The sequence below is a fragment of the Helianthus annuus genome, chromosome 17 (assembly GCF_002127325.2).
Source record: "Helianthus annuus cultivar XRQ/B chromosome 17, HanXRQr2.0-SUNRISE, whole genome shotgun sequence".
Lineage (NCBI taxonomy): Eukaryota > Viridiplantae > Streptophyta > Magnoliopsida > Asterales > Asteraceae > Helianthus > Helianthus annuus.
Window position 1 is genome coordinate 154,644,767 of NC_035449.2, and position 15,374 is coordinate 154,660,140.

The window sequence follows — 15,374 nt, forward strand, 5'->3', positions numbered from 1 at the left end:
CCCAAAACCCTCTTAAGCCTATTCACTAGAACCTTCGATATCACTTTACTGATAATGCCCACGAGATTAATCGGTCAATAATATAAACAGATGTGAATTATATAAACATCTAGGCTAAATAAAGTACTCACATTTAATAAATTAAAATAATAAGATTTAAACCTAATTAGAAGATCATGTTAACTAAGTGGACGAATGTGGGATATTATTTTAATAAATTGATTTTGATTTAAACAATTATATTGTCGTGTGCCCTTGTTTCTTAATGCTTGGTGTCACTGAACTTTGATTTAAAGAATGATGTGGAACTGTTGTAATAAGAGAATTCTTTTAAAGATATGAATTGTTTCTTTGTAGGTGTTAAGACCATAAAAAAATCCTACACACCATTGTAGTTTATTTAGTGGCATGGATCTAGCATCTGGGTTTTGGTATTAGTTGAGTTTTGTCTCTAATAATTTAAAATGATGAAGAAGGATGAATTTGTTATATTTATTTTTTATTCGGTTCGGTTAATTCGGTTATGCCACACACCATAACTAAAACCGATCCGTAATTTTCGGTTAATCGGTTATGGCTTGACCGAACTATCGGTTAATTATTCAGTTCAGTTAATGTTCAGTTAATTCAGTTATGTGCTCATCCCTAAAGCATACCTATACTTGTAATAATAAAGTAGACAGGTAGACTTTCTTTGCATGTTTTGTGACCTTATAAGTTCTACAACTATTTTCGCTGAACGGAATAAAATGTTAGAAACCTGGAATGGGTTATCGTTCGTAATTGATATCGTAATTGACATCATAATTGAATCTTTTATGAGTTGGGACACCCGTCGCCATGCACAAACATTCCTACTAGTTATTATATAACCTTCATATAAAAATCTGCAACTCAATGAGATAGGGCCGAAACAAAAACAGATTTATTATATTTTCTTTAGTTTGATGACTGTCGTAAGGGTCAATCAAAAACCTAAATAAACTACGTAGATAGTGTAAGTAGGGTATTGTATCCATGGGGAATTTGTGGTTAGTGTAAAAGAATTTAATTAAAAACTAAACTATCTAATTGGGGGTTTGTTTGTTTGATTTCAAGGAAAACACAATTTGTCACGAAAAGTGTTATCAGAATGAGAAGAAGTAACCACCACCCGGAATCCCGAATACCCGTTTTAACACTAAAACTCGTTAACTGATTCAAAACACCACGTAGACATGACCTTGGAATTAATGACTTTGATTAATTATTAGGGATGGTTTTTAAGACTCACCATACAACCTAATAACTCATTTAATTATATCAGTTACCTACCAATCTATTAACCCGCTAATGATGCAAGTATATCGCCAATACGCTTAATAAACGACAAATAATTCAAATATAATCAACGTTTCACAAAATCAACACAAGTGATCAAGCTTTACCAGTTTACAAGAATCAGAAACAAAGTAGTTGTGTCAAAACAAAACAAAACAAACGTTCGTCCGAGTGGAAGTCACTGCACGTTTAGCCGCTCATGATTGTCATCACAGCTTCAGTTGTCATCGAGAGTTGATCAAACATGCAAGAACAGCTTCGAAGATGAGAGAATAGTGACAAAATCTCCCCTTTGATTCGTCTGGACGGCTGGAATGAGAACGATTCACCTAAACAACGAATTAAGGTAATTTATAATATTTCGGTAATCGATCCTCTCCATGCGTTGCGGCTCCTTCCGAGACACCCCAGCGTGTCGCGGGGACTTCCACATTGACCGACTTTGACTTTCATTTCCCGGCGGGTCGCGGAAGCTATCAAGTTAACTTTTTTCCATTACAACTCCTGTGTTGACCCGTCAAACCCGTTTTTCCGCCCAGTTTCTCTTTTTACCCTTAATTAGCACATATTAAGCCAAAAACACCAAACACGCAATAAGTATACCAACTAATATGAATTAACGTGTTAACGCACTCATAATTAACGCAAACTACTATAAAACGCATCGTGTTTTGACCCAACATCATAGTTCTCAAGCATAAATAGAAACTTAATTTGGTATATGTGTGATAACCATTCTTACCACAAAGCCTCATAAATTTACATAAAATAAAAGGAAATTAGACAATAACTACTTATATAAACTAAATTTTGTTTATTAACTTGGAAACTAGTTGATCTAGTGTTTTTGTCGAACACCCGTCTTTTCTAAGTGCGCTTAGAGCTGCTTCTTTAAGCTCTTTAATTCGAACTCGGATTGCTTTCCCTTCGTCACCTTTTGATAAAGCCTTGATAACCCGAACAATCTCTGAACGATCCACAATGCCACTTTCATTCAACTTAGCCCTCATAGCAACTTTCAAACCCTCAGTCAACATTAATGCATTCATCTTTTGTTCTGCATAAAGTGGCCAAGCAATCATCGGGACCCCTAGAACTATAGTTTCAAGAATCGAGTTCCAACCACAATGAGTCAAAAACCCTCCTGTTGAGCTATAACTCAATATCTGGGCTTGAGGTGCCCAGTTAAGCACCACCAACCCACGGTTTTTGGTTCTTTCTAAAAAGGTTTTTGGTAAAAAGTCAAAAGTGCCCTCGTCGCCATGGCTATTTAGGTATGTAGCATCCGCTACTTTATCATTTGGCTTTCGAACCACCCATATGAATCTTTGCTCACTCATCTCCAAACCCATGGCTAACTCAGTGAATTGCTCAGAAGAAAGGGACCCACCACTCCCAAAACATATGTACAAGACAGACCCAGATGGCTGATCATCTAACCATTTTAAACAACTCGACTCGTTCACACCCTTATTAGACTGAACTGACCATGACTGTATCAATGGTCCAACCGGGTAAACTGGCGGCTTATCGGGTTCCACCTGTTGTAAAGCTTCAATTGCTCCACTCTCTAACCCCTTGAAGCTATTTACCACTATGCCATCAGCCATGAAATACCTCTTTACATTATGCAAAACCCATTTGTATGCATCATTACTTCGGTCCTGAAGCGGGTCAAGCAGATCCTTACCATAAACCGGTATACAACCTGGTATCTGAATCGGGTCAGGCACGTCCCTATACTCGCATGACACCATTTGATCAAGCTTTGGAAGATGAAGACACAGAGACAAAGTCATGGCGGCTGCTGGAAAGAAAAGATAACGTGGAACACCTAATCCAACAGCGACATCGAAAGCATCTGTTCCAAACAGATCAACAAACAAAGCAACAACGTTTTTGTCTGCCATCATGGAACTAATGGTTGCATGAAGAGCAGTAACGGATCGGGTTACCATGAGACTTATTCGGGTCTCAATCTTGGCATCTTGAGGCAAATCATCAAAGTTTACAGGTGGGAGGAGGGTGTAGTTGATGGCATTTGGTAGTGAATCAAGAAACTCACTCTGTGAATGGGATAATGGGCCTTCGTTTGGGATGATGAAAGTTGCAGAAAGATTGTGTTGGGCTGTCAGTTTTTTGGCGAATTCAACCAATGGGATGAGGTGGCCCATCCCTGGGCTGGGTACAATGGCGATATGTGGTGGTTTCTCCATTGAAATTGGAGACAAAGAAGTGGATGATGAATTAATGGATGAACGAAGGTGTTTAAATAAGCAAAATTTATAAAACGGTTGAAATCGACTGAACGGTTAAAACCGAAGCGATATAGTTCGGTTTGAAACTTGGAACTGGTTAAGTGAACCGAACTAGATTGTTTAACCTTTATTATTTACTTTATGTATTTGTTTTTGAAATATGTAGTTTTGTTACTTTTGTATATGCATTGTAATAAAAAAAAAACTATTTGTGTATCTTTGTCGTTTTTTTAATATTATGATATACAAACTAACCGTTAAAGCAACAAAGTGATAAAATCGGTTGGTTCGGCTGACCCACCTAACCTGATTATTCTAAAACCGTACTTAGCGGTCTAATCTACAATTTTTGACAAAACTAGTCTAGATGTGTTAAACTTGAGCTTAACTCGTAAGTAATTTTACAAAACTAGCCTAAAGCCGTATATGAATCAAGCTGAACTCGAACTCGACTAATTCCGAGCTTGATTCATTTTGTGATTATGTTAAACTTGAGCTTAACTCGTAAGTAATTTTACATACTCCAGTTCTACTCATTTATCATTTAGTTCTTTTTGTATAATATATACATATATATTTATGTATAACTTCAAATTTATCATAATTATATATCTAATAATGTTTGCTATTTAATCATATAATATATGAAATAAATACGACAAACTCAGACACCTACTAAATCTACTTCTAACTATTGCGTTAATATTCATAACGATGCTAGAACCCTTACTGCATGGAGCGCAACCATCAAAGTACAAACCCTTTAGTATGGGCGAAGCTTTTAAGGGGCGGGAGGGTGCGACCGACCCCCAAAACTTTTCGCTCATGTTAGTGCATTATCTGTCTATCGCCTCCGTCAATCTAGTCCGTAGCAGAAACCGAAGAAAACGAGATTTATATTGTTATATTAGTGATAGTTAATCAAAAAGGCAAGGTGGCATAACTGTAATTAATGAGATTCCTCATTAAACCCCTTGGCCTATAAACAGAACTCTAGGGCTTAGAGTTTAGAACTTTTGGAACTTTTGGAACTTTTGCCACATTAGAGCTTGGAGAGCTAGGTGCTTAGAGAGAGAAACTAGAGAGAGAAAGTGGCAAAACGTGATTCACGGAGCTTGTATTCGTCACATCATAAATAGAATCACCGATTAGTGTACGTTATTGTGTGTTCGGTCACGCACGTTCACGGATTCCGCACGTCGAACGTTCGTTACGCAATCGAACGGTATCGAAACCGATCCTACAAGTGGTATCAGAGCTAGGAGCTCGATTGCACGATCAAACACATTGATTCATACCAGATTTCAGCCGATTCAGGTCCGAATTTCATCATTTCTTCATCTTCTACCTATTTTTCACGTTTTTTACTGAAAAACGTCAAATTGAACGGGTTTTCACGGTCCAAATCGTCTGAATTTTGGATATATTGTGCGAATATACCTAATCTACAACCCTACCAAGTTTCAGATCGAAACTCCAAGCCGTTTAGGAGAAATCGAGGTTTTTAGGTTCGAATTCGCGTCAAAAACCAGATAGGTTCGCTTTTAGTGTATTATTAGGTTCGCTTATACATTCAAAATACAGATTCGCTTATAGGTTGAGGAGATTCGCTCATAGTGTTCGTTATTTGTGATGGTTCGCTTATAGGTAAACAGTCAGGTTCGCTCATTGTGCTTTAATCAGTGGTCCGCTTATTGTTACATATTTGGTTCACTCATAATGTCATAGTGTGGTCCGCTCTTCATTCAGAATAGTAAATTCGCTCATCTGTCATCTTCATCGCCAATTGAATGTTTGATTAATTGAGTGTGTCGGCTAAGTGATTAATGTGGTCCAATTAAAAAGTGTGATCGTTGTCGGCTGCATGTGAAGGTTGTCGGTTACTTGAATATAGCGGCCCAATCATTGTTTGAGTACATGTGAACACCGGCCCATTTGTAAGGATAAGTGATTTGTGAGGCCCAATCAAAGGAATGAGGCCACTGTTAAGAAATTGATATCACATGTGAAAACACTTATAGTTGTCGGCTAAGTGAACAATTTAGAGGCCCAATCACTTGACTCATATTGATAATTTTTTTGATTTAAACGGTTTGGTCAAATCAGAAGTTGTTGGATTTTTGTTGGCATTTGAATATTGATCCGGGTCATAGCACTTCGTACGGTTTGAAAATTTGAATTTCAGTTCGCATCAAGTTCAGTTCGCACGGTGTGTCAATCTTCAGTCTGCTCAGTCTATCAACCTTCAGTCCGCACAAAAATATTCATCAGTTCGAGTACTATTTTGTTTCAGTTGTTTGATAGTGTTTGAACTGATAAGTATTTGTTTGTTTAGTGTGATTCAGATATTCAAGGTTTGAAGACTAAAGCAATGACTGCTGAAGTAACACTTACTCGTGAAGAAAGACATGCACATCTGAGATTGGATGATGTATATGATGCTTACAAAGAAGCAACACGAGCAGGTAGGTGGAGCAAAGAAAAGGAATGCTATGTTGATCCTCAAGGAAACCCAACGGTTGATCCGAAGACGGTGGATCTTGATGCATTAGTTGCGGCTATACCTACTGTGAGTGTTTGGTGCAAAGGCCTTAGGGAGATTCCAAGGTACAAAGAGCAGGCTGAAGAAGGTATTCGGAAGGTGATATTTGCTAATCTGGAAAAGAAGAGAACAGAAGAAAAGGTGAATAAAATGGTTGAAGATTTGAAAAAGAAAGCCTTAGAGGAAGTCAAAGCTGAAGCAGATAAAACTGAAAAGAGTTTGGAAGTTAAATCTGAAAAAGATGGAAAATTTTCAGATGATGATTCAGAAAGAGCTTCAGTTTTTGATCATTCATACTCATCTGGTGAAGAGTGTGATGATGATAGCAAAAAAGTCGATGATGAACAGATTCTGGAATTACGCTTGAACTGTGAAAAACTAAAATCAGAGAATGATAAACTGTTAAATGATTTGAACAGTTTGTCATCAGAAAACAAAATTTTGAAAGAAAAAGAAAAAGACTTTGAAAGCAAAAGAAAATCTTCAGAAAATGAAGATTTCTGCATAAAACTGGAAAACAAAAATCTGAAAGAAAATGAAACAAAATTTCAAGAACAGTTAAAATTGTTGGAAAATGAAAAATTTGTTCTTGAAAATGTTAAAATTGAAAATGAAAAAGCAATCAAGTCACATCTTGAAAGAATATCTCGGCTTGAAAACGAAGCTGAAAATTCAAGAAACAAGATTGGTGAACTTGAAAAGAAGTTGAAAGGTTTTGTGACTTCAACAGATAGGTTGAATTTTCCCTGTCCAAAACCAATCAACTCTGTTCCAATAAGTGACAAGGTCACAAATTTTGACAAAGTCAAAATTGAAGATTGTGATGACAAATCTGATGATGAAAAAGAAAAGAAAAGAAAAATATTTTTAGATTTACAAGAAAAATTTCAAAATATTGTTTTGCAATCTACTGAAATAGGTGAATGCTCAAAGCAAAAAACCTGTTAAGAAGAATGCAGAACATAAACAAAAAGATAAAAATTTGAAAAAATGTTCAAAAAGATAATAAAAGCTCATCAGATCGGTCATCCAATCAAAATCAAAAATCAAAAAAATTTAAAAATGAAAACTCACAAAATGTTGGTAATAAGTGGTGCAGGTTTGACCACAGTGATCAAAAGACAAATCCAGCATTGAAGAGGAGAAATGAATATAACCAAGCCAAACAATGTTATGATCTGAAGGTTTGGACTGAAAGAAGTGAATGGTATGATAACAGAGTGTGCTACACCTGTGGTGTTAGAGGACACATTGCTGTTAATTGTCAGAATTGGAGGTTTGAATCGAGAAGATGCTATAATTGCAATATCAGAGGCCACATTGCCAGAGATTGCCCAAGGAGATCGATGGGAAGATCGAGGGTTGAATCTCAAAGAATGGTGAAGAAACCAGTCATTGTCAAGCCCGAAGAACAGAAGGTTCTGGAACAGAAGGTGAAGCTTTCACAGGGGCAAAAAGACAGACTGAGAAAAAAAAGAAAGAAAGCACGAGAGTATTTGGAAAGAATTTTGTCCTCGGGTTTACCGGACAGATTGAATAAGAGTACTGATGAATCGCTTCACTTGAATGCAAAGTCAAGCAAGCCGAATTCGTCAGATGCAAATCTGAGGACAAAAGAGAAGAAAAAGAAAGTTGTTGGCGATGAATCTGGCTCATCAAAGTCAGACAAGCCAAGTTCGGGCAATGCATCTGATTCCACAAAATCAGATGAGCCACAAGTTGAGATAAAAAGGAAAGAGAAAGTCTCTTTAATAAATGATGAGGATTTTCCATCATTACAAGTTGCAAACCGAAAATCAAAAGGTATTGATGCTGGAAAAATGTTTAATAGCAATATTAATCATATTTTCAGTAAGATGGTTGATGGAAAGGAAATAGGAGTGAAAGAATTTTATGAAGAAAAGAGAAAAGCTCAAAATACGCCTAAGACTGGTCAGGCTTGGGTGTCAAAATTGGTTGGTTGAATTTCTGACTTGCCGGAGCTTCCAGGTTGGTAAGTGTGAAGCAGGTATCGGCATTTTTCTTGAGAAATTCACAGGATGGTAACTGTGATATTTCGATCTACTAGTGGGTAATCAAGGACATTAATTTGTACTTGATTTTCTACAAGTGTTTGTGAAAATTGATCTTATATTGTTAAAATTACAAGATGATGATGTAAACCCCTAACCTTCAAATGGTTGGAAAGCAAACTATTTTTCCAGAAAAAACCATTTTGATTAAAACAAACTTAAGTGTTTTGAAATCATAATGGGGAAATAGTTTGTTGTAAGGGGGAGTGTTAATTGAATACGCCGAAACCCTCACGGCTGAACAAACATGATTACATTCATCAGATTGAAAAACGGTTTTCAAACTGTAAAAATCAATGTGCTATAAATCATGGGGGTAATTACTGCTTTTAGTGTAATTCAGAGCATGATTAGCAAAAAAATGGATGGCGAGACAAAGCTTTCAGTATCGGGTTGTCAAATTTCTTTAATGGTTTTGCATTTTAGGGGGAGAAAATTGTTAGAAAATACAAAAACATTAGAAAATTTGAAAAATACAAAAACATGATAAAATTCAAAAATTTGAGTTTTGCGTAAAAAGAGGAAATGATAGTACATCAGTAGACAGTTACGGTATGCTAAAGAATTGTAAAGAATTAATAGCGTTAAACAGTCTCACTGATGATATGTCGATAGGTTTTTATACACTTAGTAAACTTTTTCGGGATATAAACCTAAGCAAGTTTGAATTTTACTTATTTCGTGGGGAACATTACTTGGATATATAGGTAACCCCTGAAATCTCATTTGAAAGGTCTCGTATTCTGATATACTAGGTCTTTATACTCAGTGATATCTGGGGTATTATTCCGGGACTTCTGCTGAATGGAAGTTCTGACCTAGTCCTTGGATAATACTTTCACCAAATGCTTGAAACATAGCATAAACCCTCAGCATGCAGATGAAACAATAAAATTGATAGTCGCTGCTGTTGTAACTAAAAGATCCTCTAAAGGGGACATACTGAAAAGTCGAAGCTGATATCTCTCTGCGCATACGGAAGTATCGACCTGAGATCCCTCAGTCCTCGCATACCTAATTTATGTACAGATATCATTATAGTATAATCACCTGTAAGACTGAATATTGAGATTCTGGATACGGGAGTATATTCAAGAGGTGGGACACATGAATGAGTTTAAGTTCTTAAAACATCTAATTCGTATCCAGAATCAGTTGAAATTTGTATGAAAATTTAAGTGGATCAGTATATCGACAATCTAAGTGAATTGTTTAATTCTTAATGTGTAACTAAGCTCAACGGTACTTGTGACTTGTCAAAAACTGATATGATCCTCTGACGCATACTCAAACAAAAACATTGTCTGTAAATATGTTTGTATATATTTCTTTACTACTTTATATTTTCAGAAAATACAAAAAGATTTTGATTTCTGCTTTATTTTCGATAAACCGATGTCTGAGTTGCTGAGTTTCAAAATCTGAGTAAGCTGATTGTGTTTCTGAAAATAAAACAAGTTCATTAATTTGATACTTGAATTAAAATCAAAAATTTCAAAAACAGTTTGTGATATCTCCAAGGTCATTAATTTGAACTTGGAAGATTAACTGTGAGGGAGTTGGATTCTTTAACACTGCCAAATCTATAAAGTTTGTTGATAGGAGGAGTGATTTAGAGAGTTGAATAGTGCCAGATTACGATTTCTGGAAAATTAAATGTTCAAAACGTTGTTACTTATAAATGTCTGAGTGTTACAGATGTTATACCAGACTACGATCCCGAAAGCCGAGTCTAAGGGGGAGTCTGAAGATGAGCTCAACGCAAACGGAAGCGTGCAAAGAGCCAGGTATCGTTCCTGGAAGAGCTTGTAACCGGAAAGCCAGGTGTCGATCCCAAAGCACGGAAGCTTGACGAAAGGGGGAGCCTGAAGAGTTTACCGAAAGGGGGAGCTGAAGCTGAAAACAGATCCACGGGGATTCTGTTCAAACAAAAGAGAGTCTACGTTGATGAAGACGTGTTAAAGCTTCAAGAAGACTCAAAAAGAGAAAGACAAGACGCTACGAGTTGACTACGGATTGACTACAGCAATATCCAAGGGGGAGTCTGTTAGTGCATTATCTGTCTATCGTCTCCGTCAATCTAGTCCGTAGCAGAAACCGAAGAAAACGAGATTTATATTGTTATATTAGTGATAGTTAATCAAAAAGGCAAGGTGGCATAACTGTAATTAATGAGATTTCTCATTAAACCCCTTGGCCTATAAATAGAACTCTAGGGCTTAGAGTTTAGAACTTTTGGAACTTTTGGAACTTTTGCCACATTAGAGCTTGGAGAGCTAGGTGCTTGGAGAGAGAAAGTGGCAAAACGTGATTCACGGAGCTTGTATTCGTCACATCATAAATAGAATCACCGATTAGTGTACGTTATTGTGTGTTCGGTCACGCACGTTCACGGATTCCGCACGTCGAACGTTCGTTATGCAATCGAACGGTATCGAAACCGATCCTACAGCTCATTAGTGGAGTGTATGTAGTTTTCGTATAGAAATTTTTTGGTATATATGTTTTCGAACCCCTGGTTTATAGAAATTTTTAGGTCCGTTGACTTCCGCCCCGAGTCGGAAATCTCAAGCTTCGCCACTACCTACCTTTAGTGAATATTGTTAATTTCATGTGTTAATTTGGATTCATGAGACCAATTAAATTAAAACCCTTTAGTGGATCATTTGATTCTGATCATATAAATCTTCTCAGACGCAATGCAGACGCAATGCAGACGCAAGGCTTGTGTCACAAATAATCATGTGCAACAAAACACTTGTAACTTGCAAGGTTGGTGGTCCTTTATAACCCTTCAGTGGATCATTTGATTCTAATCACGTAAATCTTCTTAGACGTAAGGCTTGTGTCACAAATAACCACGTGCAACAAAACACTTGTAACTTGCAAGGTTGGTGGTCCTTTACATAATCCAAGGAAGGCGAAGTGGAAACGCAAAGTACTACATATATTATATATATGTTAGAAAAATAGGCTAATACGACTTGAACCTAACATGAATATGACACGAGTTGAACTTGACACAATTATTGCATCTTTAATTTAAAAAATATTGTGGCATTAGTCTATTGGAATCAAATTTTTGTATTTAATGAACAAAACGAAAAATGAATCTTGAATCTCAAAAACCATCAAGCTCTAGTACCAAGTCATGCCCATATTAAGGGTACAACCAAAAATCAATAGTACTTTCGATATAACTTGTAAGGAATTGTTACTCCTTGACCTCTTTACATGGATAATCAAGCATATTACAATTGCAAGTTATTTGACTTTTTTTAGCCTCAATTAAAAGTTGTTTTGATTTTTTTTTTATATTTCAATTACACATCTTATACTATAAGTAATAAACGTTTTTACCTTAATTTTTTTTCTTAAAACTTTCGTTTGTTAGTTTTTTTATAATAACTAAATACACGGCTGCTTTAATTTTTTTCCTTGAGATTCCAGTATAAATTTTATATAAAACTGAGTTGTATTCAAAATTATGGTACAATGACAAACTGACTCAGGACCGACTAACAACATCGGTATCAGTATCAGTGTTATCGGAACAAGCATCGGTATTTATTTTTATGGTCTTCAATCGATGTAAATGCGATTTTATTTTTTGAGTTATATTATACAATTTTGTGTAATAAAATCATTATAAATATTCTTACATCCACTCGGTTTGTAGTTGTACCGTTATTATACCTATATACATTTTAGTAAGGGTGAATGGTGTTTTTTTTCTTTCAATGACTTTATTACACTTACATTCTCTACATATTTACGTTTCTACCCTAAACTTTAATAAAGTGAATTATATGTTTCTAATATAGTTTTCATAAAACCGATGAAGTTTATTTTGTTTTTTGCTTGTAACTTTTAAGATATGATAAAATTCTAAGTACGGCTTTACGATGTGCTTATTTTTATCTACGTTCATATATCAATTTTACTCAAAACCGTGTTGTGAATTGTGTGTGTGTGTGTGTTTTTTTTTTTTTTTTTTTTTTTTTGAAAAGTAACACCCTTTACATTTTTCCCCAATATACTATTCAGACATGTTTGTTTTATCTACGATTCGATAAAAATTCATTCAAAAAGGTTAAATATAGTTGATTTTTTTTACTATGTGGAACTAAATAACTGCCAGCTAAACATCGATATCATTAGCATATGTGTTTTTATAGTTTTCTTGACGTGATGGTATGATATTCGCAATAAAATATTTTTTTATACCATAAGCTATATCGAATGCCAGTAGGGTAACAGTACCGTGACAAACCGAACCAATATCAGCCGAACAACCTCGATATCGGTATATTTTTTATAGTTTTCGGTTGATGTAAAACATGTGTCGTTATCCTCTCAGACATAAACTTTTTTCGTTTGCTAAATCAAATGTTGGCACCGTACCGTACCGTGCCAGATGAAATAGATACAAACCGAAAGCCTGTTGCAGAGGACATTTAATTCCGCTAGTTGTTAAAGAGGGACGAAACATCGCAAGGCTTCGCTACCGTCACATCCCCATACCAAATACGATTTTACATTTTGAGGGTTTACACCCTTGACCCTTCTACCAACTATAACTAGTTTAACACCCGTCCGGTGGACGGGTTACGTTGATGTATTATATACTAACAACATGGATCAAAATTGGTAAATTTGCAATTATACTATGTAAAGAAGCGGATATATGCAATTTTAATTTTGGGTTGGATAAATATGCAATTAAGGAGTTTTACTAGGGGAAATATGCAATTGCCCAAAAAAAACATTAGCTATTGATCATTACAGTCTGATTAAAAGGACTTTTAGGTGTTGTTTGTTTTTTAAAAGGTAAAATGTCTATAGTATACGGATTACATATGTAGAAGAAAAGGTGGACTAAACCTGTGCAACATGCAAGAAGAAGCTGTTGCGTATATTATATATATTTTTATCTTTTTTAGAAAAACAAACACAATCTTAGAAGTTCGTTGCGTATATTATGTGTATTTTGATCTCCTCAAACCATATAAAATGTTCTATTATAAAAGTCATGAAGTAATCAAGAAATTGGACATTGCCCATCTCTCTTTTCACAATCTCTGTCAATTTTCTTAACTTTATCACTTACCACTCAAGATTTTCCTTATTTGTACATTGGAAATTACTGATTGGCCCATTTCTTTAATTTTCTTCACATTATTGTTATGTAGTTTCACAACGTTATATGAATAAAAAGGAAAAAAAAAAGAAAACTATATGAGGTGTGGGCTTATATGGACCAGTGAAAAGTATTTGCAATACATTTCTATACTTATCCTGAACTATAAATCCTAGCTCTTGTCAACATTAATCTAGAAGATGGTGACAACAGAGACCTCAAGAACCTAAAAAAAACTAATTTATACTTTCTCATGATAATGCTATCAACGTGACATATCTTTCTGAGGGTTGCGGTGGTTACCATTAACCATCATTAACAAATCATAAGTCTTATTCTACTTAATGATCGATGTTTGTTACTTTTAGACAAGGATTATTAGGTCATTCTGGTTTAGTCCTCACATTGGTAATTAGTAAAAATTTACACTGATACAGTGATACAAGTATCAAATGTCATTGATTTTTAGTTTAGTCCTTAGATTGTGTCATTCCAGTAGCTAGAACTAGAACGAATGTAAGTTTTTTTTTTTTTTAATAAAAAGTTATGATGCCAAACTTTTCTATACTTGATTATAGAATCTTAGTGGTATGCAAAGGAGTTACACATGAGTACAATGGCGGACTCGAAAAGTTTTTTCACGCACCATCAAATAATTGTCCGGTATTCGTATATCGATCAAGAAGGATTTCTAGTCGGGTCGGGCCATCGAAAATTTTTAGTATTCATGCGTATATACATAAAACAATTATAAAGAGTACGAGGTGATAAAGGGGTTTGTTAATTGTCAAAATTTCTTCAAATCTTTTGATGGGCTTGTTAATTGTTATTACCCTTGGTTTTGAATATACAATCAGAGGTGTACCTACTAGATTCGGATGGGAGTCGATAGTACAACCACATATGGTGCTTGTTTCTCTGGATTTGTTAGGATTATGGCAAGTCTTTTTGGGTTTTTTGAGCAATCTTATATATCTCTTGTTAATTTACTTTCACAAGCACCAAGTGTTAGGATCTGAGTTTTAACTTGTGTGTTTTAGTGTCTGGATAAATAAAGTATTTGATGAAATAAATGAGATGTATATGAAATGGAAAGATGAAATGCAGTGGAATTAAATGAACATACAAGAATGGAATGTTATCAAAATTGTTAATCCAAATATTAGACCCTTGGGTATGGGTCGGGAAAACAATCGGGAAGCAGACGTGGAGGGGACCCCGACGGAGAACACCGCCCCCCGGTCCAAGTTTCTGTGCAATCGGGGAATTATCCCCGTCCAAACATTTTTTGACCGTTACTTTTTAGACCGTTGAAAACCGTCGAATTCTCAAAAAAAAAAAATTTAAGATCCTATTTATACTCCATTTTGATCTTTAAAAATCACAATCCATTTTCAATATCAATCTCAAATCCATTTTAAACATTAAAAAAAAATCATGGATCTGAGCCGACCGAACCTGCCCCCATGCTTTTCCAACACACTCGCTACTCCCTCGACCCAACCCGATTCGTATACAACATAACACCGATAGAGTCGTTTTCGTTTGGCGGGTTTAGTCAATCTCAATAGGGGTCTGAAACAGACTCTGGCGGGGTTGGAATCCATTCCAGGGAGATTCCTGCTTCGCCTGTTTAAGGTCTGGCGTGATTGCCATCCAGAGTTGTAACCCTGACCTCGTCACTGGTTCTGAACAAAACTGCACTCCTCCTTAGATCCTACAGGGCAACCTATCGTCTCATGCCCACCTCTACACACCTTACACTTAGAAGTTATCTTGACCTGAATGTCCTTGACCATCTTTTCTAGGGATTCTACATGAGCAGTTAGAGCTATGCTAGAATCTATCATATGAATGCCCTTAGGGGTAGTAGTAACGCCCCTAGAGCTAGACTCGGTGTAAGTACTAATGGCTAGATCCTCCATCATCTCAAGGCATTCAGCGGCGGTTTTAGTTTTCATCATGTTACCGCCTACTGTGGAGTTAAGAAGTCTCTTGGTTGCTTCAGATTATAGAACTTCTCCACGACCCTGCAATCCTCA

The 15,374-nt window shown here is 35.8% G+C and overlaps 1 protein-coding gene across 1 annotated transcript; it reads right to left on the minus strand.

The window, feature by feature from the left end:
• Positions 1–2,005: 2,005 nt before the first annotated feature.
• LOC110923321 (hydroquinone glucosyltransferase) lies at positions 2,006–3,614 on the minus strand. The gene has a single exon (XM_022167447.2). The coding sequence runs from the start codon at positions 3,534–3,536 to the stop codon at positions 2,124–2,126; it is 1,413 nt and encodes a 470-aa protein (XP_022023139.1). The 5' UTR covers positions 3,537–3,614; the 3' UTR covers positions 2,006–2,123.
• Positions 3,615–15,374: the final 11,760 nt, after the last annotated feature.

Excerpts from the sequence above, each read along its gene's own strand:
- LOC110923321 (XM_022167447.2), bottom strand. The coding sequence starts at position 3,536 with ATGGAGAAACCACCACATATCGCCATTGTACCCAGCCCAGGGATGGGC.